The following is a 20,634-nucleotide window of genomic DNA, read 5'->3' as shown; positions in this document are numbered from 1 at the left end:
GTTTTACCTTTGCCAATATTATTCTGTTTATGATGGTTTAATTTATCTAGGAAAAATACTTTACACTCTTAAAACAGATTTCACCCGGAAGTCGCAAAGTGCTGTACGGGCTAAAAACTGAATTAATGATTAATTAAAATAAATAAAACGAAATAGCACGCAGGCTCGTGATTGCAGCACTCCACAAGTAAAATAAAAAAACGGCATGTGGGATTTGAGTAAGCCAAGACTGAGCGGAACGATTATCTGGTGGAAGGAATTCCGCCAGCTTTTGTAATTTCTCTGCGATTTCCATCCATTGCCACCCCCAGCCTGGGTTTTACACCTGTGAAGCACAGCCTTGCAGCTCCATCGGGTTCTTCCGGCGAGACGAGAATGTCTGCGTCTGCAAGCAGTGCCGGGTTTCCGAGTAGCAAAGTAGCTATACATGCTACAGGCCCTGCACTTTAAAGAGCCCCGCGCTAAATGCTTTCAAGCTATCAATTCCGTTCAGTGATTCTGTACTTGCTCTATTACTATAGTACTATGCTGAGTGTTTACGGTTAGCGATTTGTTGTATCTGGTTGTATAGCAAATAAAAAAATACAATTATTTTACTATACATGTTAAAAATTGGTATTTTAATATTTACGTGTTTTTTTATTTAGGGCCCGTTTTATAACATGCTACAGGCCCTGCATCAGCTTAATCCGGCACTGTCCACAACGACACCTTCGCACGCTAAGCCACACGTAAGGGCACCAAACGGAGCTCTGGGTCACCGCCAAGAAACTCCGTGGCCCCCCCAGGAGACGGGGTGGGAGCTGCCACCCGCCAAACAACTCAAATTCCCATGTTGTGTGCTGAACTGTGATCAAGACTTCACCACTACCGAGTGTGTTGACGGCCGCTGTGATTAACCGGGTGCCACGTGAGTAAGAAGGCCAAAAGTGTGGGTTGAGTGGAATCGCATCCTTAGGTATTTCTTGGTACACAACAATAAATATATTTTGTATTGTGATTTGCTGAAAACGTAATGTTACGCAACTATTGCAATACAGACACAAGTTCATTCTATGTTGCAACGTGTCAACATTTGCAACATGACGATTGATTCAATCAAATCGATTCTTATACTCACATTACATGTGTATCACACCTGATTGCAATTTATGTAAATTATATACAAAATACATTCATTTTACCTTCGAGGTAACGGAGTAAACAAAACTGTACAAAGGAGATGCAACAAGAAATTAAATGGTAAAATTATTTAAAAAATAAAATTTTAAAAACCCGATTATTAAAAAAAATCTGAATCTCAAATATGACCAATCACCTGCGGGGACAATCGCTTGCCGAGTAAAGCTACACCAAAGTAGCACTGCTTACGCTACCTTACACCATCACGTACAGAAGCTGTTACAAATAGATTGTAAATTTTGTGGGTTTACTCTCCAACACACAAGCGGTGTGCTGCTGTATCGTCACGAATTGGCACGTTGTTTTATGTGACAAACCTTACTAATTGGCTGTGCCGGGTGGTGGCGGGTTTAACGACACCACATTTATATTCACGCGATCTAACCCAACAAAGCCCCCTATTATCGAGTTACAAATGGACAGTGTGCAACTACTGACCCGCACAGGGGACCTACGGCGGCGTACCCCCGTGGCTACAGCAGGGTGCACACGCTGCTGCCTCCTCCAGAGCAGCCCTGGCTCACGCCGCCGCCCAGCCGCGTCACCATGGACACGGAGCGGGGGCCACGGGTCGCTTCGAGGAGAGGGAGTGCGGGTCGCGGTGGAGGCTCCTCCAGACGGCCCCAGCGAGAGCCCGGCTCGCACCGCACGCGCGGGGGGGGGGGGGGGAGGGGGGGGCACACGCTGCGGAGGGACAAGAACAGCAGCGGCAGCAACGCGGTGTGGATCAATACGGCGTCCTAAAAGTCAGACGCTCGACAGAAACCGTGGCTTGAGCTGGATTTAAAACTGGGGCAGGGAGTGAGACAGCACCGGTGGGAGGCCCATGAAGCTTGCTAATAGAACTACAAGTGAGGGTGCTGTGTTGAGCTTGCTGTGGTCTGACGTGCGAGGCGTCTCCAAGCAAGCAGGCGGATTCATGCATTGCGGGGATGCGGCTTGAGACGACGGGCTGCGCGAGCGCTCACCCTGGCGCAGGGAAAGGCACCATTTCATTGCCCTGGATGAGCACGTCGCCCGCGCTGCTCAGCTCGATGTGCAGCGCCTCGTACCCCGTGCTCTGGAAGAGTAGGTTGGCCTGGATGGTCCCGCGCGTGCGTTCGAACACCGCCATCGCATAGCGGTGAAGGGACAGCACGCGGTTCTTTAGCACCTGCGAAAGACAGCATCCAGAGAGCGCGGCCCAGAGGCAAGTATTGCACGTGACGTTTCAATAACTTGTATTTGCCCTTCATTGTCCAGGGCAGGTGTTGGCAGCGTTTGAAAGAAGAACCATTTTTTTTACCACGCAGAGCTGCTTGTACGCAAACACAGCAGCAGGTATACAGATGACAAATTCTGACTTAAATAAACAAAATAGGTGATGGAATAAACAAAATAGGTGATGGAATAAACAAAATAAGTGATGGAATAAAAAAATAGGTGATGGAATAAACTGCATCTTTAGTTTCCCCCCCCCCTTTAGTTATGCTTTAACAATACAGTTTGTTGTAAAATCTGTAGTCACTAAGCATTCCATAGTGACCCATTCCCTGCCACATTGAATACATACTTTTTACGTTCATTTACGTTTAAGATTTTCCTTTTTTTTTACCGCCGGCTGCCCCACAAGAGAGCAGCCAAAGAGCCGCACGCGGCTCTGGAGCCGCAGGTTTGCCGACCCCTGGCCCAGTGCACCCGCTGCTCGACGCGGCGTAGCACGCGAGTCGAAGGGGACTCCTCGTGCGTGCTTCATTGCTCATCTCTGTTGGCTTCTTCGTGGCCCTGAGGCAAGTGGATGAGTAACCATAACGTGGTTCACATTTGAATAACATCAGAAGGATGATGATTTCCATCACAGATAAAATAGTAAAAAATCGTAAATCCCTCATTCCACAAGACCTAAATAGAATATTTAACTAAAATAATACTCAATTGTTTTTGTTTCTAAACCACACTGCATTGCATTAGTTTTAGCGACAGGTTGGCAGAGTGGTTCTGGGTTCGATTCCTGGCTCATGCACCTTGCTGTCAGTTTGTATGTTCTTCCCCTGTTCTGCATGGACCTCCGCTGGATTCACCAGTTTCCTCCGAATAAACACATGCAATGTAACTGGTATTGGCCAAACATCCCGACGCCGAAATTTAATCAACTGGAATTACACAAAGCGACAACTCTTCATGCTGCAAACACTTGGCAGGAATTTTGATTTAAAGCTTTCGTGACTGCAGGGATTCATCTTCTTGGTTCTTTCGGTAAAGTCACGTAGAAGGGAAGTAATAAAATAATAAAATAAAACATAATAATAAGACTTGGCAGGAATCTGCCGACTCTTAAAAACGTCGCGTGACTGGATAAACAATGTCCACAATACGTAAGTCCATGGCAAGACCGCATGCGACTGCCCACCAGCATGCGTGCATCCTGGGCCAGGCGCAGGCCACATCCACGACTGGTAACGACGTCGTTCTCGATGAGGCTTCCCTCGCCGCAAGACTCGATGCCGTGCCCGGTGTTGTGGTAGACGCCGTTGCCCTGCAGCTCCACCTTGCAGCTGGGCCGCACGCTGACGCCCCCGCGGCCGTTCCAGCTCACGTTGTTGCTGGCGATGCGTGCCAGCGCCGTGCTCTTGTGCACGGCCACGCCGCACTCCTCATTGCAGTGCAGCGCGTTCCAGGCGACCGTCAGCGACTCGCTGCTCTTCACGAACACCCCTGCCCCTGGAGGCGACGCAGCGTTGTAAACATTTTACACCGATTTACGAGCACATAGGCTTGGCAGAGCACGTGCAATAACAATTAGTTCATATTTCAAAGCAGTCATTGAATCTTTGAATGTAAATGTGATATCAACCAAAGGTCGTGTTTAGTATTCTTTAATTTATTTCTGACACAATCTGAAAATACAGCACTTGGGAGAGGTTGGTGGATGCTGATTGTGCAAGGCTGAGAGAATGGAGGTGGAATACGAAAAGTAGTCCTCTGCATTCTATCAGCAATGTCCACATACACAACCATCACATCACTCGGCCTCCCTCCACCCACACTCGACAGTCATCGGGTGCAGGATTTTTCAACGAAGGAACGTGGCCTTCATGGTGCCATGTGCCGACGAGCCACACGCAATTGTGCAACGCATGGCAGATACTCTTAGGTTTTTTTCGGTAAAGTCACGTAAGTAAAAAAATAAATAAATAATAACATAAATACTACACAATAATAGAAATAATAATAGAAATAAAATAATAAATCACGACGTTTCGGAGGCAACACAAGTCTCCGTCATCAGGTGGGACCGTCACAGCTAGATTTACTGTATCAAGCGCTTCAAATCTAAAACGCATGGCAGCTTCAGCTTACCTTACAAAAACCCAAAATGTATTGAAATCTTGCCTTTTGCATTTACTTCTGAATTCCACAAAATATACAAATTTCACGCACCTGCGACTAGCACGGTTGGCTACGTACAGCCCAAAAGAAGTCCAACATACATACAGTCAGGGCCGAATTAAGGCACGGGGGCTTTAGGGGCTGCAGCCCAGGGGCCTCCGCCAGCTGGAGGGCCTCCAGAAATGAAGTGAGACGTTATTTCACTTTGTGAATGCTGAATTTAGTATTTGTGGTTAGCCTTGTAAAAATAAATTTAATTTTCTTGAACTTTGTTTTCCTTTTGAAAATATTACTGGGGGCCTCACAGTACCTGTAGCCCAGGGGCCTACAAAATCTTAATCCGGCCCTGCACACAGTACATACGTAGAGTTATGAAGCACCTGCATTGTAGAGCATGTTGTTGTACTCCAGGATGGTGGTGGTGATGGCCGCGTGGCCACCGCGCCGCTCCGCCTCCTCCAGCGGGTCGCCGTCCCCTTCCCAGCTCAGCAGCTCCGCGTCGTCGCCATGCGGGCCCTCCCCTTCGGCGCGGTACATCGCCTGGCCGCCATGCGCCTCCACGGGACCTTCCTTGCGGCAGAAGACGGCGGCCCCGTGCAGGCCGTTGTGCGCGATCACGTTGCCCAGGACGTGGGGTGTGCCGACGCCATGATCCACACTCCACAGCCCTTGTTTTCTGCAGCATAGCAACGCACGCTGGTAAATTGAACACGCAGTGGCGGGCTTTCGCGACCAATATTGGGTTAGATCTCGTGAATATATATAGACGCGTCGTTAAACCCGCCACCACCCGACGCAGCCAATTGGTGAGTTTTGTCGCGTAAACAAAACGTGCCAATTAGTTACTACTTCAGCACATTACCGGTGTGTTGGAGGGTAAACCCACAACATTCATGGGTGTGACAAATAAGAGAGGCACTAAAAATTAGACGATATACGAGTCAGACATCGGGGACGTGAGATGTAAAATTTAAATGCGTCAAACATTACAATCAAGACAACAAAATAAAGAGAACAATGCAAACGAGACGGACAGCAAACGGGACACAATACGAGACACAAGTGCAACAGCCCTCTCACTTGTGAAGTTTTATCGAGCGAGTACCTTGCCAAATATGTGCAAACTGCATATGAATTCACTTTGCCAATTGCTCGTTCCCCTTGCTTTCACAATTTACCCCAATGTTTACAGCGTCCTGAGATACGGTCACATCATCTCAAGCTTTTCTGTACAGCCTGTGCACATTTGATGTCACCGTAATGTGTTTCATGGCCAAGAAATTTGAGGTTTCGGAGTTTCACGTCCGCTAACGGTTCACCATTATATCCAAACACCGGTTGTAGTTATGTTCTTAATCAAATGGCAGGCTCCTGGCTTGTGCATGTCAATAAACGTAAAAGTATCCCCATACTAAAATAGGTTGGGCAGGGCGTATGACCTTTGTTGGCATACGTTCCAGCCCTGTCAATGTAAGTGGTAGGCTGCTGAATTTCAAAGGAAAAATTGTCATTTTATTTTTCACAACATTAAACTAAAGCGAATTATTCGTTTTGAAAAGCAGGTGTGCGGTAAAAAGGTTTCCAAACCTGTGTGCTATTGCTTAAATTGGAAGGGCACCATACTTGTTTGACAGGGTCAGCCTGCCAGCTGGTGGGGAAGTAATACTACACTCCTAGAACCTGACGGGGTTCGGAATGCCTCACTATTTTTACCACCTAATTGCAGTTCTTTCTCCAGCTCTTTAATGTTCTAAACGTGTCACACGTTTTTCATATTAACTTTCTCCTGCTGCCGTCTCTCGACGATTATGCTTTTTTTTATTGGCAACCAAATACTAAATGCAGTGCCACTCTCCGCCCTACAAAAGCCATGACTTGTCACCATTTAGTTACAAATTGATTAAAGAATTATTGTTTTCGACTCATTTGTACGTCCATTATTCACTGTCGTTGTCCCATGGGTTTGACCTTCCACAAAGTCCATGGTCCACCCTAAACCGCATCCACTGCACAAACCATAGCAGATGTGGATAACTGACACACAAATGGAAAATGAAAAACCTTCTCGTGTGCAACTGTGGTCATCCAGAACAGGGTGACCGTAACAACGTATGACAGCGCAATGCCCGATGCACAAATACAACAGAGGCATCTGCTGGCTTTCCCGCCTGAATGTGAAATTGTAGTTGTTGCTCTGCATCTGCATCAGCAGCCATACAGAAGAAAGGGAGGTGGAAGTCCCCTCCCCCCCGTTGTATTCTGACACGTCCCCCCATGCGGTCTTCCTGCGCTCACCCTGGACGAAATATGGAGACCAGGTGGCTGGTAAATACGGCACAAGTAAAAATGGCATAAGTTGAAAACTAAGAAAAAATAAGATGCGAAGCTTTCGTGACTGCAGGAACATGCCGCCTAGCGGTGAGATTATCTGGTTTCGTCCCAGGTCCAGAAGAACCGTCCCCTGGGACAGCGTGGGAACCACAAAGAAGGTCCCCACGAAGTCCTTCCCGGCTATGGGGATCATCGAGGAATCCGTCAGACACAAATGTGCCACTGGTTGCCTCTCGTCTTCCGCCTCAATATCCAGGCATTGAAGGGGTCCTGGGCTCACCAGGCCGTGAGCGAGTGGTGAGCGGGGGTGGCCGGGGGGGGGGGGGGGGGGGGGGGATGGGTGGCGGCGGGAGGGGTGCAAGGAGGAAACAACAATGAACTGGGAAAAGGCCATACATATATGGCCCTGTGTTGCTCATTCTTAACTCACGATTTCATGCCAGTATTGTCAGTGTAATAATAAATTTGTATTAATAATTTGATTAATCATGATATATATATACTTATGAGGTATATAGGTAGAGCCTCACACTGTATATAGTAGTATAATGTAATTAAGAAGATGGGAGATGTGTGATGGCGCTCGATTGGGATTTCAAATTTCAGAAAACCAAACTGGAGAAGTGCTTCATGAGTTCAAGAGGGCCGCAGGCCTGGCAGATGCGACGCTGAATGAAGTGCACTCACCACAGATGCTGTTGCCTTCAATGAGTCCCCGGCCTCGCTCCCCAATCACCACGCCATCGCAAGCGCTGTGGCAGATGAGGTTGTTTCTGAGGACCGGGTCCCCTCCTCTGCGAATGTCCACGCCGCCATGCTGGTTCTCGTGTATCAGGTTACCTACCAATGCAGAAGTGCGCGCGGTCAGCCGCGCTGTCTCGCTTGCATGGGGCACACGTGCGTCCGCGCCCTGCTCGAGGTGCCACCTTACCTGGGACGACGAAAGTGGGCAAGGGCACCGATAGCTATCACATTCTCGATTCAAAGCTGCTTTCGTGACTGCAGGGATTCATGTTCTCGGTTCTTTCGGTAAAGTCACGTAGAAGGGAAATAATAAAATAATATAAATATAAAACAATAAAAATTCTCACAACGTTTCGACTGCAACACAAGCAATCATCATCAGATTTCACACCTGATGATGATTGCTTGTGTTGCAGTCGAAACGTCATGATAATTTTTATAGTTTTATATTTATTTTATATTTATATATTTATTTTATTTTATTATTTCCCTTCTACGTGACTTTTATACGTGACTTTACCGAAAGAACCAAGAATAGCTATAACATTGTAAACGTTATCAAAATGAAGGATGGCTGATGGTTATTGTATGCAACGTCAGTTCATGTAAATACATTTTATTTTTGTAATCGATTGATCAGTTTTTTTTTATTACTGGAAAGATGAAGTCTTCAAGTGTGAGACTATCTTGCATATGAGGCAATCCTGGTCTCTTGAGTTCTTACTTGGTTAAAGACGAAAACTGCAACTTGACAGTTGCTCCTTAGCACAGATGAACACCATTTTGTGCAGATGCCTTTTTTACTTCTATAAATAATATGTGCACTGTTTCCATGGTAATATGTAATCTGTAACAAGGTGTAACATGTTTCAGGCGTTTAATAAAATTGTCTCAAAGCTAGCCCTATACGGCTTGTGCAGTCGGTCTCGAGTTTACGACAATACGATTTATGATCCAAATTTACACATTTACATAATTCCGAAGTCACTTTGAGTTGGAGCTTTTGTTACTCTGACGTGTTTTTGGAGATTTTTACCTATTAAACCCTGCTAAATTTGGCTGAGAAAAGGAAAAACACATTATCAAGTGAGGTTTCTACTGTCTTTGGGAATATAGGGTCTGATTTATCACGATCTGCTTTACAACGACGGGGTTTGCAGGAACGCATTGTAATGGCGTAAAAGTGGGGACCGCCTTTATAGTAACACAGAAATGATATGCCTCAACCGTGATAGTTCTCAGCAAGAATAAAGTATGAGGCCTAAATGATTGTTTCCATTGTACTCCCCATTGTCGGCAGGGTGAAGTGTCCTGTAATGATGGAAAAGAGAACAGCGGAAGAGCTTTACCTGTGATGAGACAATGGAGCGGTGAGTGGTGATTAATTATTATTCGTATGTCACCTGTGATGGCGCAACACATGACGGTGTATACGGAGATGCATCACCTGTAATGAGACCCAGTCCATTCTCATTCACTGCAATCCCAGCTGCCAGTCCTTGATAAATGTAATTGCCACTGAAGGAGAAAACACAATCGCTGTAATAAGAGGACACACAAGTTTATCTTTTCATCGCATACTGGACCAAAACATTTTCTTTTTCTAAAGGATGTTTCCAATATGTTTTTATACACAGAGTACATAGATGACCTGCATCGAAATTAGGTAAAAGCCCATTGACACAAAAGTCTATTTTTCTAATAATAATATGAGTCACAAAAAGAAACAAATGTAACACAAGTTCAATTGGACAAATCACAGGAAAAACAAAATGAAGTAAATAAATATTAAACATTCTATAGGGTAGAACTTTCATTTTGTTCATTCATTTTAAATGAAGTATAATTTTAGGTGCAATTCAAACAAATCATCAAGGATTTGAAATAAGAGGAAAAAAGCTAATATGTATATTAAATTGACTTAAGAATAGACTATGCATAAGAATTTAAAAGTATAAAATTCTAAACACACTTCAAAAATACCTGCATTTGTATCGTCTTAATTATCCAATAGCTTATTAAAGTGAAGCTGGTACCAGCCCATCCTACAGATGGTGGCATTTTTAACGATAAGCTTGAATAAAACCGCATTTCATAAGTGACCTGAGGCCTCATTAGGATTTTGCACTCCATGTTCGACCTCATCAAGGTTGCATGAGCAACCTTAAGACATTAATGCATTTGTTCCATCTATTTTGCTCCCAACTCAAATGTCCACGTGACCAATGTGGACACAGTTGACCATTAGGACAAACACAAACCTACTTATCATGTTACACTCATTTTTCTTCATAAACAAAATATTTTCTCAACTCTGTCAACTAAAAAGATCGTACCGTGTAATCGCCAACGGTAATGTAGAAAATGAACAAGGACAGTTACTCTCAGCAAGACACTTCTATTTCAATAAACGCGCTCGCACACAGAACACAGGCTGACGGCAGGGCAAGACATGAAGAGACAAAATTCGGTTTCCCAGCCGAGACGCCAGACAGGAGAGAGAGAGCGGTGGCAGCCCCACCTGACGAGCGGGTTTCCACGGTATAGGATGCAGATCCCTGCCTCGCGATTGTTGAAAATGAGGTTGCTGCGGATGATGCCCCGGCCACCACCCATAACCAAGATTCCTGTGCGTTGTCCCCCGTGGATGCGATTACACTGCCTCGCACAAGAACGCTCTGTCACGACCAGGCACCATTTAGGAGGCACTCGGGCAGTACGGGCAGTCCTCAAATTACGAACGGCTTCCATTCCTGAGACCCCATTTGTAAGTCGAACACAATAATGCAAGGCCGTAATTATAATAAATATTGGGGAGGACACATTCCCCCCCCCCCCCCCCCCCCAATATTCAAATATGCTCAAAATGTTCCCCCCAATATATTGATATAAAATAGATTTCTGTTTATATGATTGTGGTTATGGTTGTACTTTATTAATCCCTAATCTCTGCCATTATATACAATGAAACAAGAAAAGGTAAAAAAGAAAAAACAGAGCAATGTAATACAAAACACTATTAGACATTATTGTAAAAAATAAAGAAAAAGTCCATCCTATGTGTTAGTGAATTTTATAATATTTTAGGCAGGAAATGACAGGAAATGAGTTTTCAAATTTAGATGTTTTTTTTTGGTGGAGGGACCCCCAGACCCCCTGGAAGATTTGGTCCCCCCCAATGTTGACTCCATGGCTACGGCCTTGCAATAATGTACTGTATTTAAATGCACATACGGTCAGCGTTATAAATGTGTTATGGCTCAACAAAAAATGGAACCATTGTTAAACTCACAAATAAGAAGAAATATCGAACATTTGCACGTAACACTTTGAACAGTTCCGCGGTTCGGTTCGCAAGTGCGAATTCACGTTCGCAAGTCAGATGGTTAAAAAATAAATATCTTACGGAAGCTCGTTCGTCGAAAGTGCGGCAAGTGGGGGTGACCGCTTGTAGCTGGGTTATTGAGGAGCCAGGTGGGCATGAGGGGTGGTGCCTACCAGTACGAGGGGGTTGGCCGCCTTGCGGATGTCGATGGCTGCCTCGCCGTTGGAGTGGATGTCGTTCTCCGCAATGACACCGCCAGCGGAGAGGCGCAGGAAAACGCCCGACGCTCGGCAGTGGTGGATCTCGTTACGAAACACGAGCACCTGTGGAACGCGCCCACAGGACAAACACGGCAGCAGGAGACCACCACGCAGGGAATCACTCCACGCGTAGCAGCGAATCGGTGTGGGTTATATTCAGATGGTGTGCACAGCAGACAGCACGAAGATGCAACCACATATTCAAACTAATATTCTGTACGTTTAAAATGTTGCTTTATAAATTTAGATTTATATAATTACTTTTAAGTTAAATATGGATTTGATGGTAAAAATGTTAACATCACATTAAGGTATTCTATTTTCTGTTATATCCCGACTCCGTTTGAAATGGCTCTTATATGGTAATTGAATATGACAAAGATTTTCACATGAAAGCGAATGTTCAGAATCCCATTTGCAGCAGATTGCAATCAGGAGGCACGAAGCCTGGTCCCAAAGCGCGGACTTTTCCATTTTTGTAAAAGTAGTCCCTCCACCTTTGGGAAGCACTCCAAGAGACCACATTAGTGTGTATGTTGAACTTCTTTCGCACCTTATGGAGCCAACCGTGCTCATCGGAGTAGCTGTCATTAGGATGACAGCTCAGGCCTTTCTTACAGGAATTCCAAGTATTTTTTCAGATTTTCTCTGTGTGAAAATAGAGCATTTCTGGGATTATTATTTTTGTTGCTTAGAATTGGTATTCCTTCAATATTATAAGAGGCCCCGAAATGTTAGCGATGGATTCCCAGTCTTTCCCTGCGGTAAGTTGCATAAAGAAGCGATGCTCCAGCCATGTAACAACCAACCTTGGCATCCTGCAGGCAGCGGATAGCTTGGTGGAGGTGGCGAAAGGTGTTGTGTTGGAGACGCACATGGGCATGTGTGGAGGACAGCACGCCTCCTCGCCCATCCCGGAAGAGGCAGCGCTGCACCACGCAGCCCAAGATTAGACGCACCAACAGGCGGGCTTCCTTCTCCGTGCGCAGCTCCTCCTCCAGGCTCCGAGGGCCTACCTCCTCCATGCTCAGCGAGGCCCCTGCCCCCGTCATTAGGCTCCCCACCGGCAATCTGCGCACGGCACACGCGCACACCCAAAGCATCAAGACACTCTTAAGCCCCCGCTGTTCAGTCACTCGTGAAATTTGGGAGTCATTCAGCGCCGGCAGTAAAATGTTGCAGTAAAGTCACGTTTCCTGCAATTTATTTACTGAAGCAAATTGTGTAAGTCTATCACGGTGGTAAGGACAGGAGCACCCGTACAACACAATATGGGCAGCCAATAAGAACACAGCAGTGCATTTTAACTTTACTGAGGTAGCATAATGTCAATTTTTACCGGGAATTATACCAATTTTTTTTTACATTTTTGAACAAAACTCAGATTGTTTGAATAGTTTTCACGTGTTACGGATATTATGAAAAAAGTATGGAACAGTTCGTCGAAACTTTTGTTTCTAACAAACAGAATCAGAGTAAAAAGTTTATTTTGCAAGAATGTAACGAAGGGCATCAGAGTGTTGTCGTGACCTCGTGAGTAGGTGCGCAAACTCCTTGTAGTCTTCCTCCTGCTCCGTGTCTCTGCCACTGCTGTCCTTGAGAAATGCCCCCTCGCTAACCGCTGGGGTCAGCGCGTCACCGTGGTGGTTGCCATCACGGTTCATGCCTGGTACCGTGCATGATGATATTTACAAATTTACAAGAGTTAATGGATAATTTTTTATTCACTATTATCATTACATTTTAATGGATTTTCAGAAATGTAAGGGTATTTCATTCAATAAACCAGGGATGTTACAAATAATCACCAGAACGTGGCTGCAAAAAACACAGCCACATTCATTCGACAACACAGGATGCACATATTGCAGGTGTCACTGTATGTGGCCTTGATAAACCATCCCGCAAACTCCGGTTATCCTCGCAGCGGCTTTGGGCTCACCATCGAACAAAGACGGTCACTGCATCGCACACTGGAAGATACGTTTCTGCGGCCGTCTGGAATGCTCTTCCTTCCGAAATTAGGAAGCCACTGGAGCTATGCATTTTTAAACCATCTAGAATGAAAACTCATTTCTTTAGAACTGCTTTTTGTGTTTAGTTTGTTGTCCTTCCCCCGCACCTCCGATCAGCACGGTTTGCTACGTATGGAACAAAAGAAATTCAACGACATAGAAACATATGAAACATCAACAGCACAAATTACTTTTTCTCACAGCTGCATCTGTTTCCTCTGCCAGCACGCACACACACCCCTGCCTGAAAAGAACATTGCTTTTTTTTACGCAGCTTTACCATTGCAGAGGCGGTGGGCCTTTGATGAGATGGAGTCTGAAAGGCCCGCATGTGCAGTCCCTGACACACAGTTCTGGCCCTTGTGGCTGACATTCCAGCAGCGTCCTCCCACCCGCCCCACCGCCTTGCTTCCCTGGCTGTGATGCGTGGCTCCCGTGCCGTCTCCTGCCTGCCTGCATGCGCAGGAACATCCAAGGCACACGCAACGCACGATGCGCAATCGTTTTCTTTACATACGTTAACTTACACCAGGAGATCCACTGCAGGAATGTATGCTACGCAGTATAAAATAGAGTACAATATTTCACTGACACGCGTAACATACCTTGGCACGCTAAATAAGTAGCAATAGTCTCCAAGCAATATACACGTCATACTGAACCCTAGATTCCCTTGAACCTCGGTGGCAAAAGGAGTGGAGAGGGGGTAAGATGATTCGACCCTCACCCTGCTGTTTTGTCGCTCTGCGCGCTTTCTGACTTCTTGTCGAAGCCGAGATTCAGCCAGTCCAGCGCGGTGTCCGCTCCCAGCAGGCCACAGGACTGCGCCAGCAGGTCGGCACGCAGCGACGCAGCCAGGTGCTCGTAGGCCCAGTTATGGTCGGTCGAAGGGAACCCTTCCACTGTCAAAGAAGCGCCCTCGCTCCCAGAGAACTCGCAGTTTTCCACAGCGGCCAGTGCAACGGCGTGCAGGTGAAGGCCGGCCTGGCTGAAGCTACAGAAGCGCAGGTGACACGTGGCCGGAGCACTCACCTGCACCTGCCCGTTCTCCAGGTTGCACGTGTCCATTTGCATGTGGCCCACGCTCGTCTGCGCCGCAGGAATAAGAGCACCGCAGCTTTGGGTTATCGTGCCAGTCACGGCGCAGTGACAATCATTCACAGTTATTCAATACATCATAGCGGGTGTTAAATGCTCTTGTTTGTGGAGGTGGAAGTATTTAGCAAGCAACGTAGAGTGTGTGAGATAATAGGCAAGGTGTGATCAATATATAGAAATTTGTTGAAAAATGAAGTTACATTTGTCCATATATACTGATAAGAAGAGATATCTGGTGAAGTAACTGTAAGGGGAGAGGAAATTAAAAGTAAAACCACGAATACTACATCAATAAGGCAATTTCCTAGATATGTTAATCGATGGAAGAGACTGGAATTGATTAACGATGGGTTACATGGTTGGCAAGTGGCTTCATGATTTAGCTTCAGCAACTGAGTGCATTACAGCCCTATTGATAATGACATGGCAATATCCGTTCAGCCAGCACCACTGAAACTCGAGTATCTAACCACTTCAACCATTTTAAAAAGGGACGTGAAGCTACAGCCCTTGTGTATCGTGTTTAATTTCACGATCATGTATCGCTCAACTCTAAACATAAGTCCTCCATTAATCTGCAGATTCCTCGATCTTGCGGTGCCTCCCACGGTTGGCGCACGTTCTCGTTCTCAACCAGCTGGAACCTGGAAGGAGGAATGAACGCATTGTAAACTGCGCGGCCCACTTTTAGAATCCCCGTCCCACCTTGTAGATGATGGGCGTGAACCAGGCCTGCATGAGCACGAGGTTGCAGAGGCGTACGGTGGGGCACTGCTGTTCAAAGCTGACGAGCAGCGCCACCTGGCCCAGGCTGCCCTGGCCCACGATCTCGACGGGCGCCCGCAGGACCACCTCGCTCTGCTCCTCGTAGACGCCCGGCAGCAGAAACACGCGGCTGTAGGGCGGCAGTGAGGCCAACGCCACCCGCAGGCTCTCGTAGTCGCCGCCGGGACCCACCCACGCGCTGCGACATTCGGGCCGCTTGCGGAAGAAGGGCCCGTACAGACAGCCGGTGACATCGACGGTACTCCAGCGGCTGTCGTGGCGGCGCCACACGCGGTTGGCGAGGAGGGCCCTCCGCAGGGCCTCGCGCCACGACGGCGGCTCCAATTCCGGCCGCAGCGGCCAGTTCGGTGGGCGACGGCAGGCGTGAGGCGAGCCCAGGTACAGCTGCCGCCAGCGCGTCTTGTCCAAGCTGACGACGAGCTCCCGCCAGGTGCGGCTCACGGAGCTGCAGCGGCCCAACTCGGGCAACTGGAGGTAGGAGAGGATGAGACGCCACAGCTCCAGCGGGAGGCGGCCCACCTCCATCACGAAGCTGCGGCGGACAGAGCAGGGCAATGATTGTCGAACATCGACCACCGCTGGTGGTCGCCAGCGAGACCCAGGGTGGCAGGGTCTGCAGGGATGACCCAAGGGATTTAACAAAGTTACAAAGCGCGTGCTGGAGTGAGGGGCTCGGGTGGTGGTGACCGCGACCCCAAGTATGGAGAGTGGAGCCGGAGGGATGCCCACGGTGGGGGGGGGGGGCTCCCTCTCGAGTGTGGGGGGTGGACCTCGGGGAAGGGGTAAAACGGAGTCACGGATCCCCCCCCCCCCCGCTGCTCGCGTCGCCTTCGCCAATGTGGGTAGCTGCAGCTGTCGCCAGCTCCAGCTCCTGGAGAAGATCGGCCCCCCAACCCGAGGAGGCTGCCGCCACTACGAAGATCGCCCAGGGGCTGCCGGGCAAGAAGCCCTGGCTGGCGGGGGAGCGATGGAGTGCGACATCAGCACCGACCCCAGCTGCTGTGGGGGGGGGGGGGGGGGCACTGATTGAACAGATCTCCAGACAGAGTCGAGCTGCGGCTGTGGCGGCACTGCACAGGCTGAGCCGAGGGCTCCACGCGGCCACCCAGGACGCGAATCGCCACGGCTCAGCGGTCCCCCACTCGCCGACTGACCGCTACCCATGAAGCACAATGCACACCCGAGTCAGCACTGTGTAGTAAACACGAGGAGTCAGTAGGCTCTTTTGCCGAAGACTTGGTCCCATTAAACTAAAACTGAGAAGGGGGTCGATTCCGCAGGCTTCCCCGTTCACGCTGCTGCTGCTGCCGCTGTGAGTGGCCGGGCCCCATCGGAGTCAACCCGTGGCGGGCACTTTCGCTGGGCACAGAGATGAGCGTGGGGACGGCGATCACAGAGACGGCGGTGAAGCGATGCCGGTGTTGATGATGACGATGATTGATTGCGGTTATGGTAATAATGACGGCGGTGGTTTATGGTAAGGTGACAGTGAACTTGATATTCATGATAACGGCAATGGTGCTGGTGATGATGGTGATGATGATGCTGGTGATGATGGTGATACTGGTGATGATGGTGGTGGTGATGATGGTGATGCTGGTGATGAGGATGGTGGTGATGATGATGGTAATGCTGGTGATGATGATGGTGGTGATGATGATGGTGATGATGCTGGTGATGATGGTGATACTGCTGGTGATGATGATGGTGATGATGGTGGTGATGATGGTGATGATGATGATGGTGGTGGTGATGGTGATGATGATGGTGATGATGATGGTGATGATGATGATGATGCTGGTGATGATGGTGATACTGCTGGTGATGGTGATGATGGTGATGATGATGGTGGTGATTGTGGTGATGATGGTGCTGGTGATGATGATGATGCTGGTGATGATGGTGATGATGGTGGTGATGATGATGGTGCTGGTGATGATGGTGATGATGATGGTGCTGGTGGTGATGATGATGGTGATGATGATGGTGGTGATGGTGATGATGGTGATGATGGTGGTGATGCTGGTGATGCTGGTGATGATGATGATGATGGTGGTGATGATGATGGTGATGATGACGCTGGTGATGGTGATAATGGTGATGATGGTGGTGATGGTGATGATGCTGGTGATGGTGATGATGGTGGTGATGATGGTGGTAATGGTGATGATGCTGGTGATGGTGATGATGGTGATGCTGTTGATGGTAGTGATGATGATGATGCTGGTGATGGTGATGATGGTGATGCTGTTAATGGTAGTGATGATGATGGTGATGATGGTGGTGATGATGGTGATGATGATGGTGGTGATGATGGTGGTGATGGTGGTGATGATGGTGGTGATGATGGTGGTGATGCTGACGGTGGTGATGGTGGTGGTGGTGATGATGGTGGTGATGGTGGTGGTGATGATGGTGGTGATGATGATGATGGTGATGCTGATGGTGATGATGGTGGTGATGATGATGATGATGGTGGTGGTGATGGTGGTGATGGTGATGATGGTGGTGATGCTGATGATGGTGGTGATGCTGATGGTGATGATGGTGGTGATGCTGATGGTGGTGATGGTGGTGATGGTGATGATGGTGATGCTGATGGTGATGATGATGGTGATGATGGTGGTGATGATAATGGTGATGATGGTGATGGTGGTGGTGATGGTGGTGATGGTCGTGATGGTGATGATGGTGATGATGGTGGTGATGATAATGGTGATGATGGTGATGATGGTGGTGATGCTGATGGTGATGATGGTGGTGATGCTGGTGGTGGTGATGGTGGTGATGGTGATGATGGTGGTGGTGATGATGATGCTGGTGGTGATGGTGATGATGGTGATGATGGTGATGGATGATGGTGGTGATGGTGATGATGGTGGTGATGCTGATGATGGTGATGATGATGCTGATGATGGTGGTGATGGTGATGATGGTGATTCTGGTGATGATGCTGGTGATGGTGATGATGCTGGTGATGATGGTGATGCTGGTGATGATGATGCTGGTGATGATGATGGTGGTGATGATGATGATGGTGGTGATGATGATGATGGTGATGCTGATGGTGGTGATGATGGTGATGATGGTGATGCTGGTGATGATGATGCTGGTGATGATGATGGTGGTGATGCTGATGGTGGTGATGATGATGGTGGTGGTGGTGATGATGGTGATGGTGGTGGTGATGCTGATGGTTGTGATGATGGTGATGCTGGTGATGATGCTGGTGATGGTGATGATGCTGGTGATGATGGTGATGCTGGTGATGATGATGCTGGTGATGATGATGGTGGTGATGATGATGGTGGTGGTGATGCTGATGGTTGTGATGATGGTGATGCTGGTGATGATGCTGGTGATGGTGATGATGCTGGTGATGATGGTGATGCTGGTGATGATGATGCTGGTGATGATGATGGTGGTGATGATGATGATGGTGGTGGTGATGATGGTGATGGTGGTGATGCTGATGGTGGTGATGCTGGTGATGGTGGTGATGCAGATGGTGATGATGATGGTGATGATGATGATGATGATGGTGGTGATGCTGATGGTGGTGATGATGGTGGTGATGGTGATGATGCTGGTGATGGTGATGATGGTGGTGATGATGGTGGTAATGGTGATGATGCTGGTGATGGTGATGATGGTGATGCTGTTGATGGTAGTGATGATGATGATGCTGGTGATGGTGATGATGGTGATGCTGTTAATGGTAGTGATGATGATGGTGATGATGGTGGTGATGATGGTGATGATGATGGTGGTGATGATGGTGGTGATGGTGGTGATGATGGTGGTGATGATGGTGGTGATGCTGACGGTGGTGATGGTGGTGGTGATGATGGTGGTGATGGTGGTGGTGATGATGGTGGTGATGATGATGATGGTGATGCTGATGGTGATGATGGTGGTGATGATGATGATGATGGTGGTGGTGATGGTGGTGATGGTGATGATGGTGGTGATGCTGATGATGGTGGTGATGCTGATGGTGATGATGGTGGTGATGCTGATGGTGGTGATGGTGGTGATGGTGATGATGGTGATGCTGATGGTGATGATGATGGTGATGATGGTGGTGATGATAATGGTGATGATGGTGATGGTGGTGGTGATGGTGGTGATGGTCGTGATGGTGATGATGGTGATGATGGTGGTGATGATAATGGTGATGATGGTGATGATGGTGGTGATGCTGATGGTGATGATGGTGGTGATGCTGGTGGTGGTGATGGTGGTGATGGTGATGATGGTGGTGGTGATGATGATGCTGGTGGTGATGGTGATGATGGTGATGATGGTGATGGATGATGGTGGTGATGGTGATGATGGTGGTGATGCTGATGATGGTGATGATGATGCTGATGATGGTGGTGATGGTGATGATGGTGATTCTGGTGATGATGCTGGTGATGGTGATGATGCTGGTGATGATGGTGATGCTGGTGATGATGATGCTGGTGATGATGATGGTGGTGATGATGATGATGGTGGTGATGATGATGATGGTGATGCTGATGGTGGTGATGATGGTGATGATGGTGATGCTGGTGATGATGATGCTGGTGATGATGATGGTGGTGATGCTGATGGTGGTGATGATGATGGTGGTGGTGGTGATGATGGTGATGGTGGTGGTGATGCTGATGGTTGTGATGATGGTGATGCTGGTGATGATGCTGGTGATGGTGATGATGCTGGTGATGATGGTGATGCTGGTGATGATGATGCTGGTGATGATGATGGTGGTGATGATGATGGTGGTGGTGATGCTGATGGTTGTGATGATGGTGATGCTGGTGATGATGCTGGTGATGGTGATGATGCTGGTGATGATGGTGATGCTGGTGATGATGATGCTGGTGATGATGATGGTGGTGATGATGATGATGGTGGTGGTGATGATGGTGATGGTGGTGATGCTGATGGTGGTGATGCTGGTGATGGTGGTGATGCAGATGGTGATGATGATGGTGATGATGATGATGATGGTGGTGATGCTGATGGTGGTGATGATGATGGTGATGATGATGATGGTGATGATGATGATGCTGATGGTGGTGATGATGATGGTGGTGATGATGATGGTGGTGATGCTGATGGTGGTGATGCTGGTGATGCTGATGCGGGTGATGATGGTGGTGATGATGATGGTGATGATGATGGTGGTGATGCTGATGGTGGTGATGCTGATGCTGGTGATGATGGTGGTGATGATGATGATGGTGATGATGATGGTGATGGTGGTGATGATGATGCTGGTGATGATGATGCTGGTGATGATGATGCTGGTGATGATGATGATGCTGATGGTGATGGTGGTGATGCTGATGGTGGTGATGCTGGTGATGGTGATGGTGGTGATGCTGATGGTGATGATGATGGTGATGATGATGGTGGTTGATGCTGATGGTGGTGATGATGATGATGGTGGTGATGAGGGTGATGGTGGTGATGCTGATGGTGGTGATGCTGGTGATGGTGATGGTGGTGATGCTGATGGTGATGATCATGGTGA

At 47.9% G+C, this 20,634-nt stretch overlaps 1 protein-coding gene across 1 annotated transcript in view; it reads right to left on the bottom strand.

The window, feature by feature from the left end:
* Positions 1-2,269: 2,269 nt before the first annotated feature.
* Positions 2,270-20,634, bottom strand: part of LOC133342840 (F-box only protein 10-like) — a 22,176-nt gene continuing 3,811 nt past the window's right edge. Inside the window, 14 exon segments of the mRNA XM_061552159.1 lie at positions 2,270-2,335; positions 2,752-2,946; positions 3,572-3,882; positions 4,932-5,189; positions 5,192-5,227; positions 7,570-7,722; positions 9,074-9,144; positions 10,148-10,284; positions 11,125-11,274; positions 12,021-12,282; positions 12,742-12,877; positions 13,507-13,679; positions 13,954-14,315; positions 15,030-15,642. Of these exon segments, the coding sequence (XP_061408143.1) occupies positions 2,914-2,946; positions 3,572-3,882; positions 4,932-5,189; positions 5,192-5,227; positions 7,570-7,722; positions 9,074-9,144; positions 10,148-10,284; positions 11,125-11,274; positions 12,021-12,282; positions 12,742-12,877; positions 13,507-13,679; positions 13,954-14,315; positions 15,030-15,642 (2,695 nt within the window). The 3' untranslated portion in view covers positions 2,270-2,335; positions 2,752-2,913.

This window comes from Lethenteron reissneri, chromosome 16, assembly GCF_015708825.2.
Source record: "Lethenteron reissneri isolate LAM-NWPU_2019-01 chromosome 16, ASM1570882v1, whole genome shotgun sequence".
NCBI classification, from domain to species: domain Eukaryota; kingdom Metazoa; phylum Chordata; class Hyperoartia; order Petromyzontiformes; family Petromyzontidae; genus Lethenteron; species Lethenteron reissneri.
This window is presented reverse-complemented; position numbering and strand designations above follow the sequence as displayed.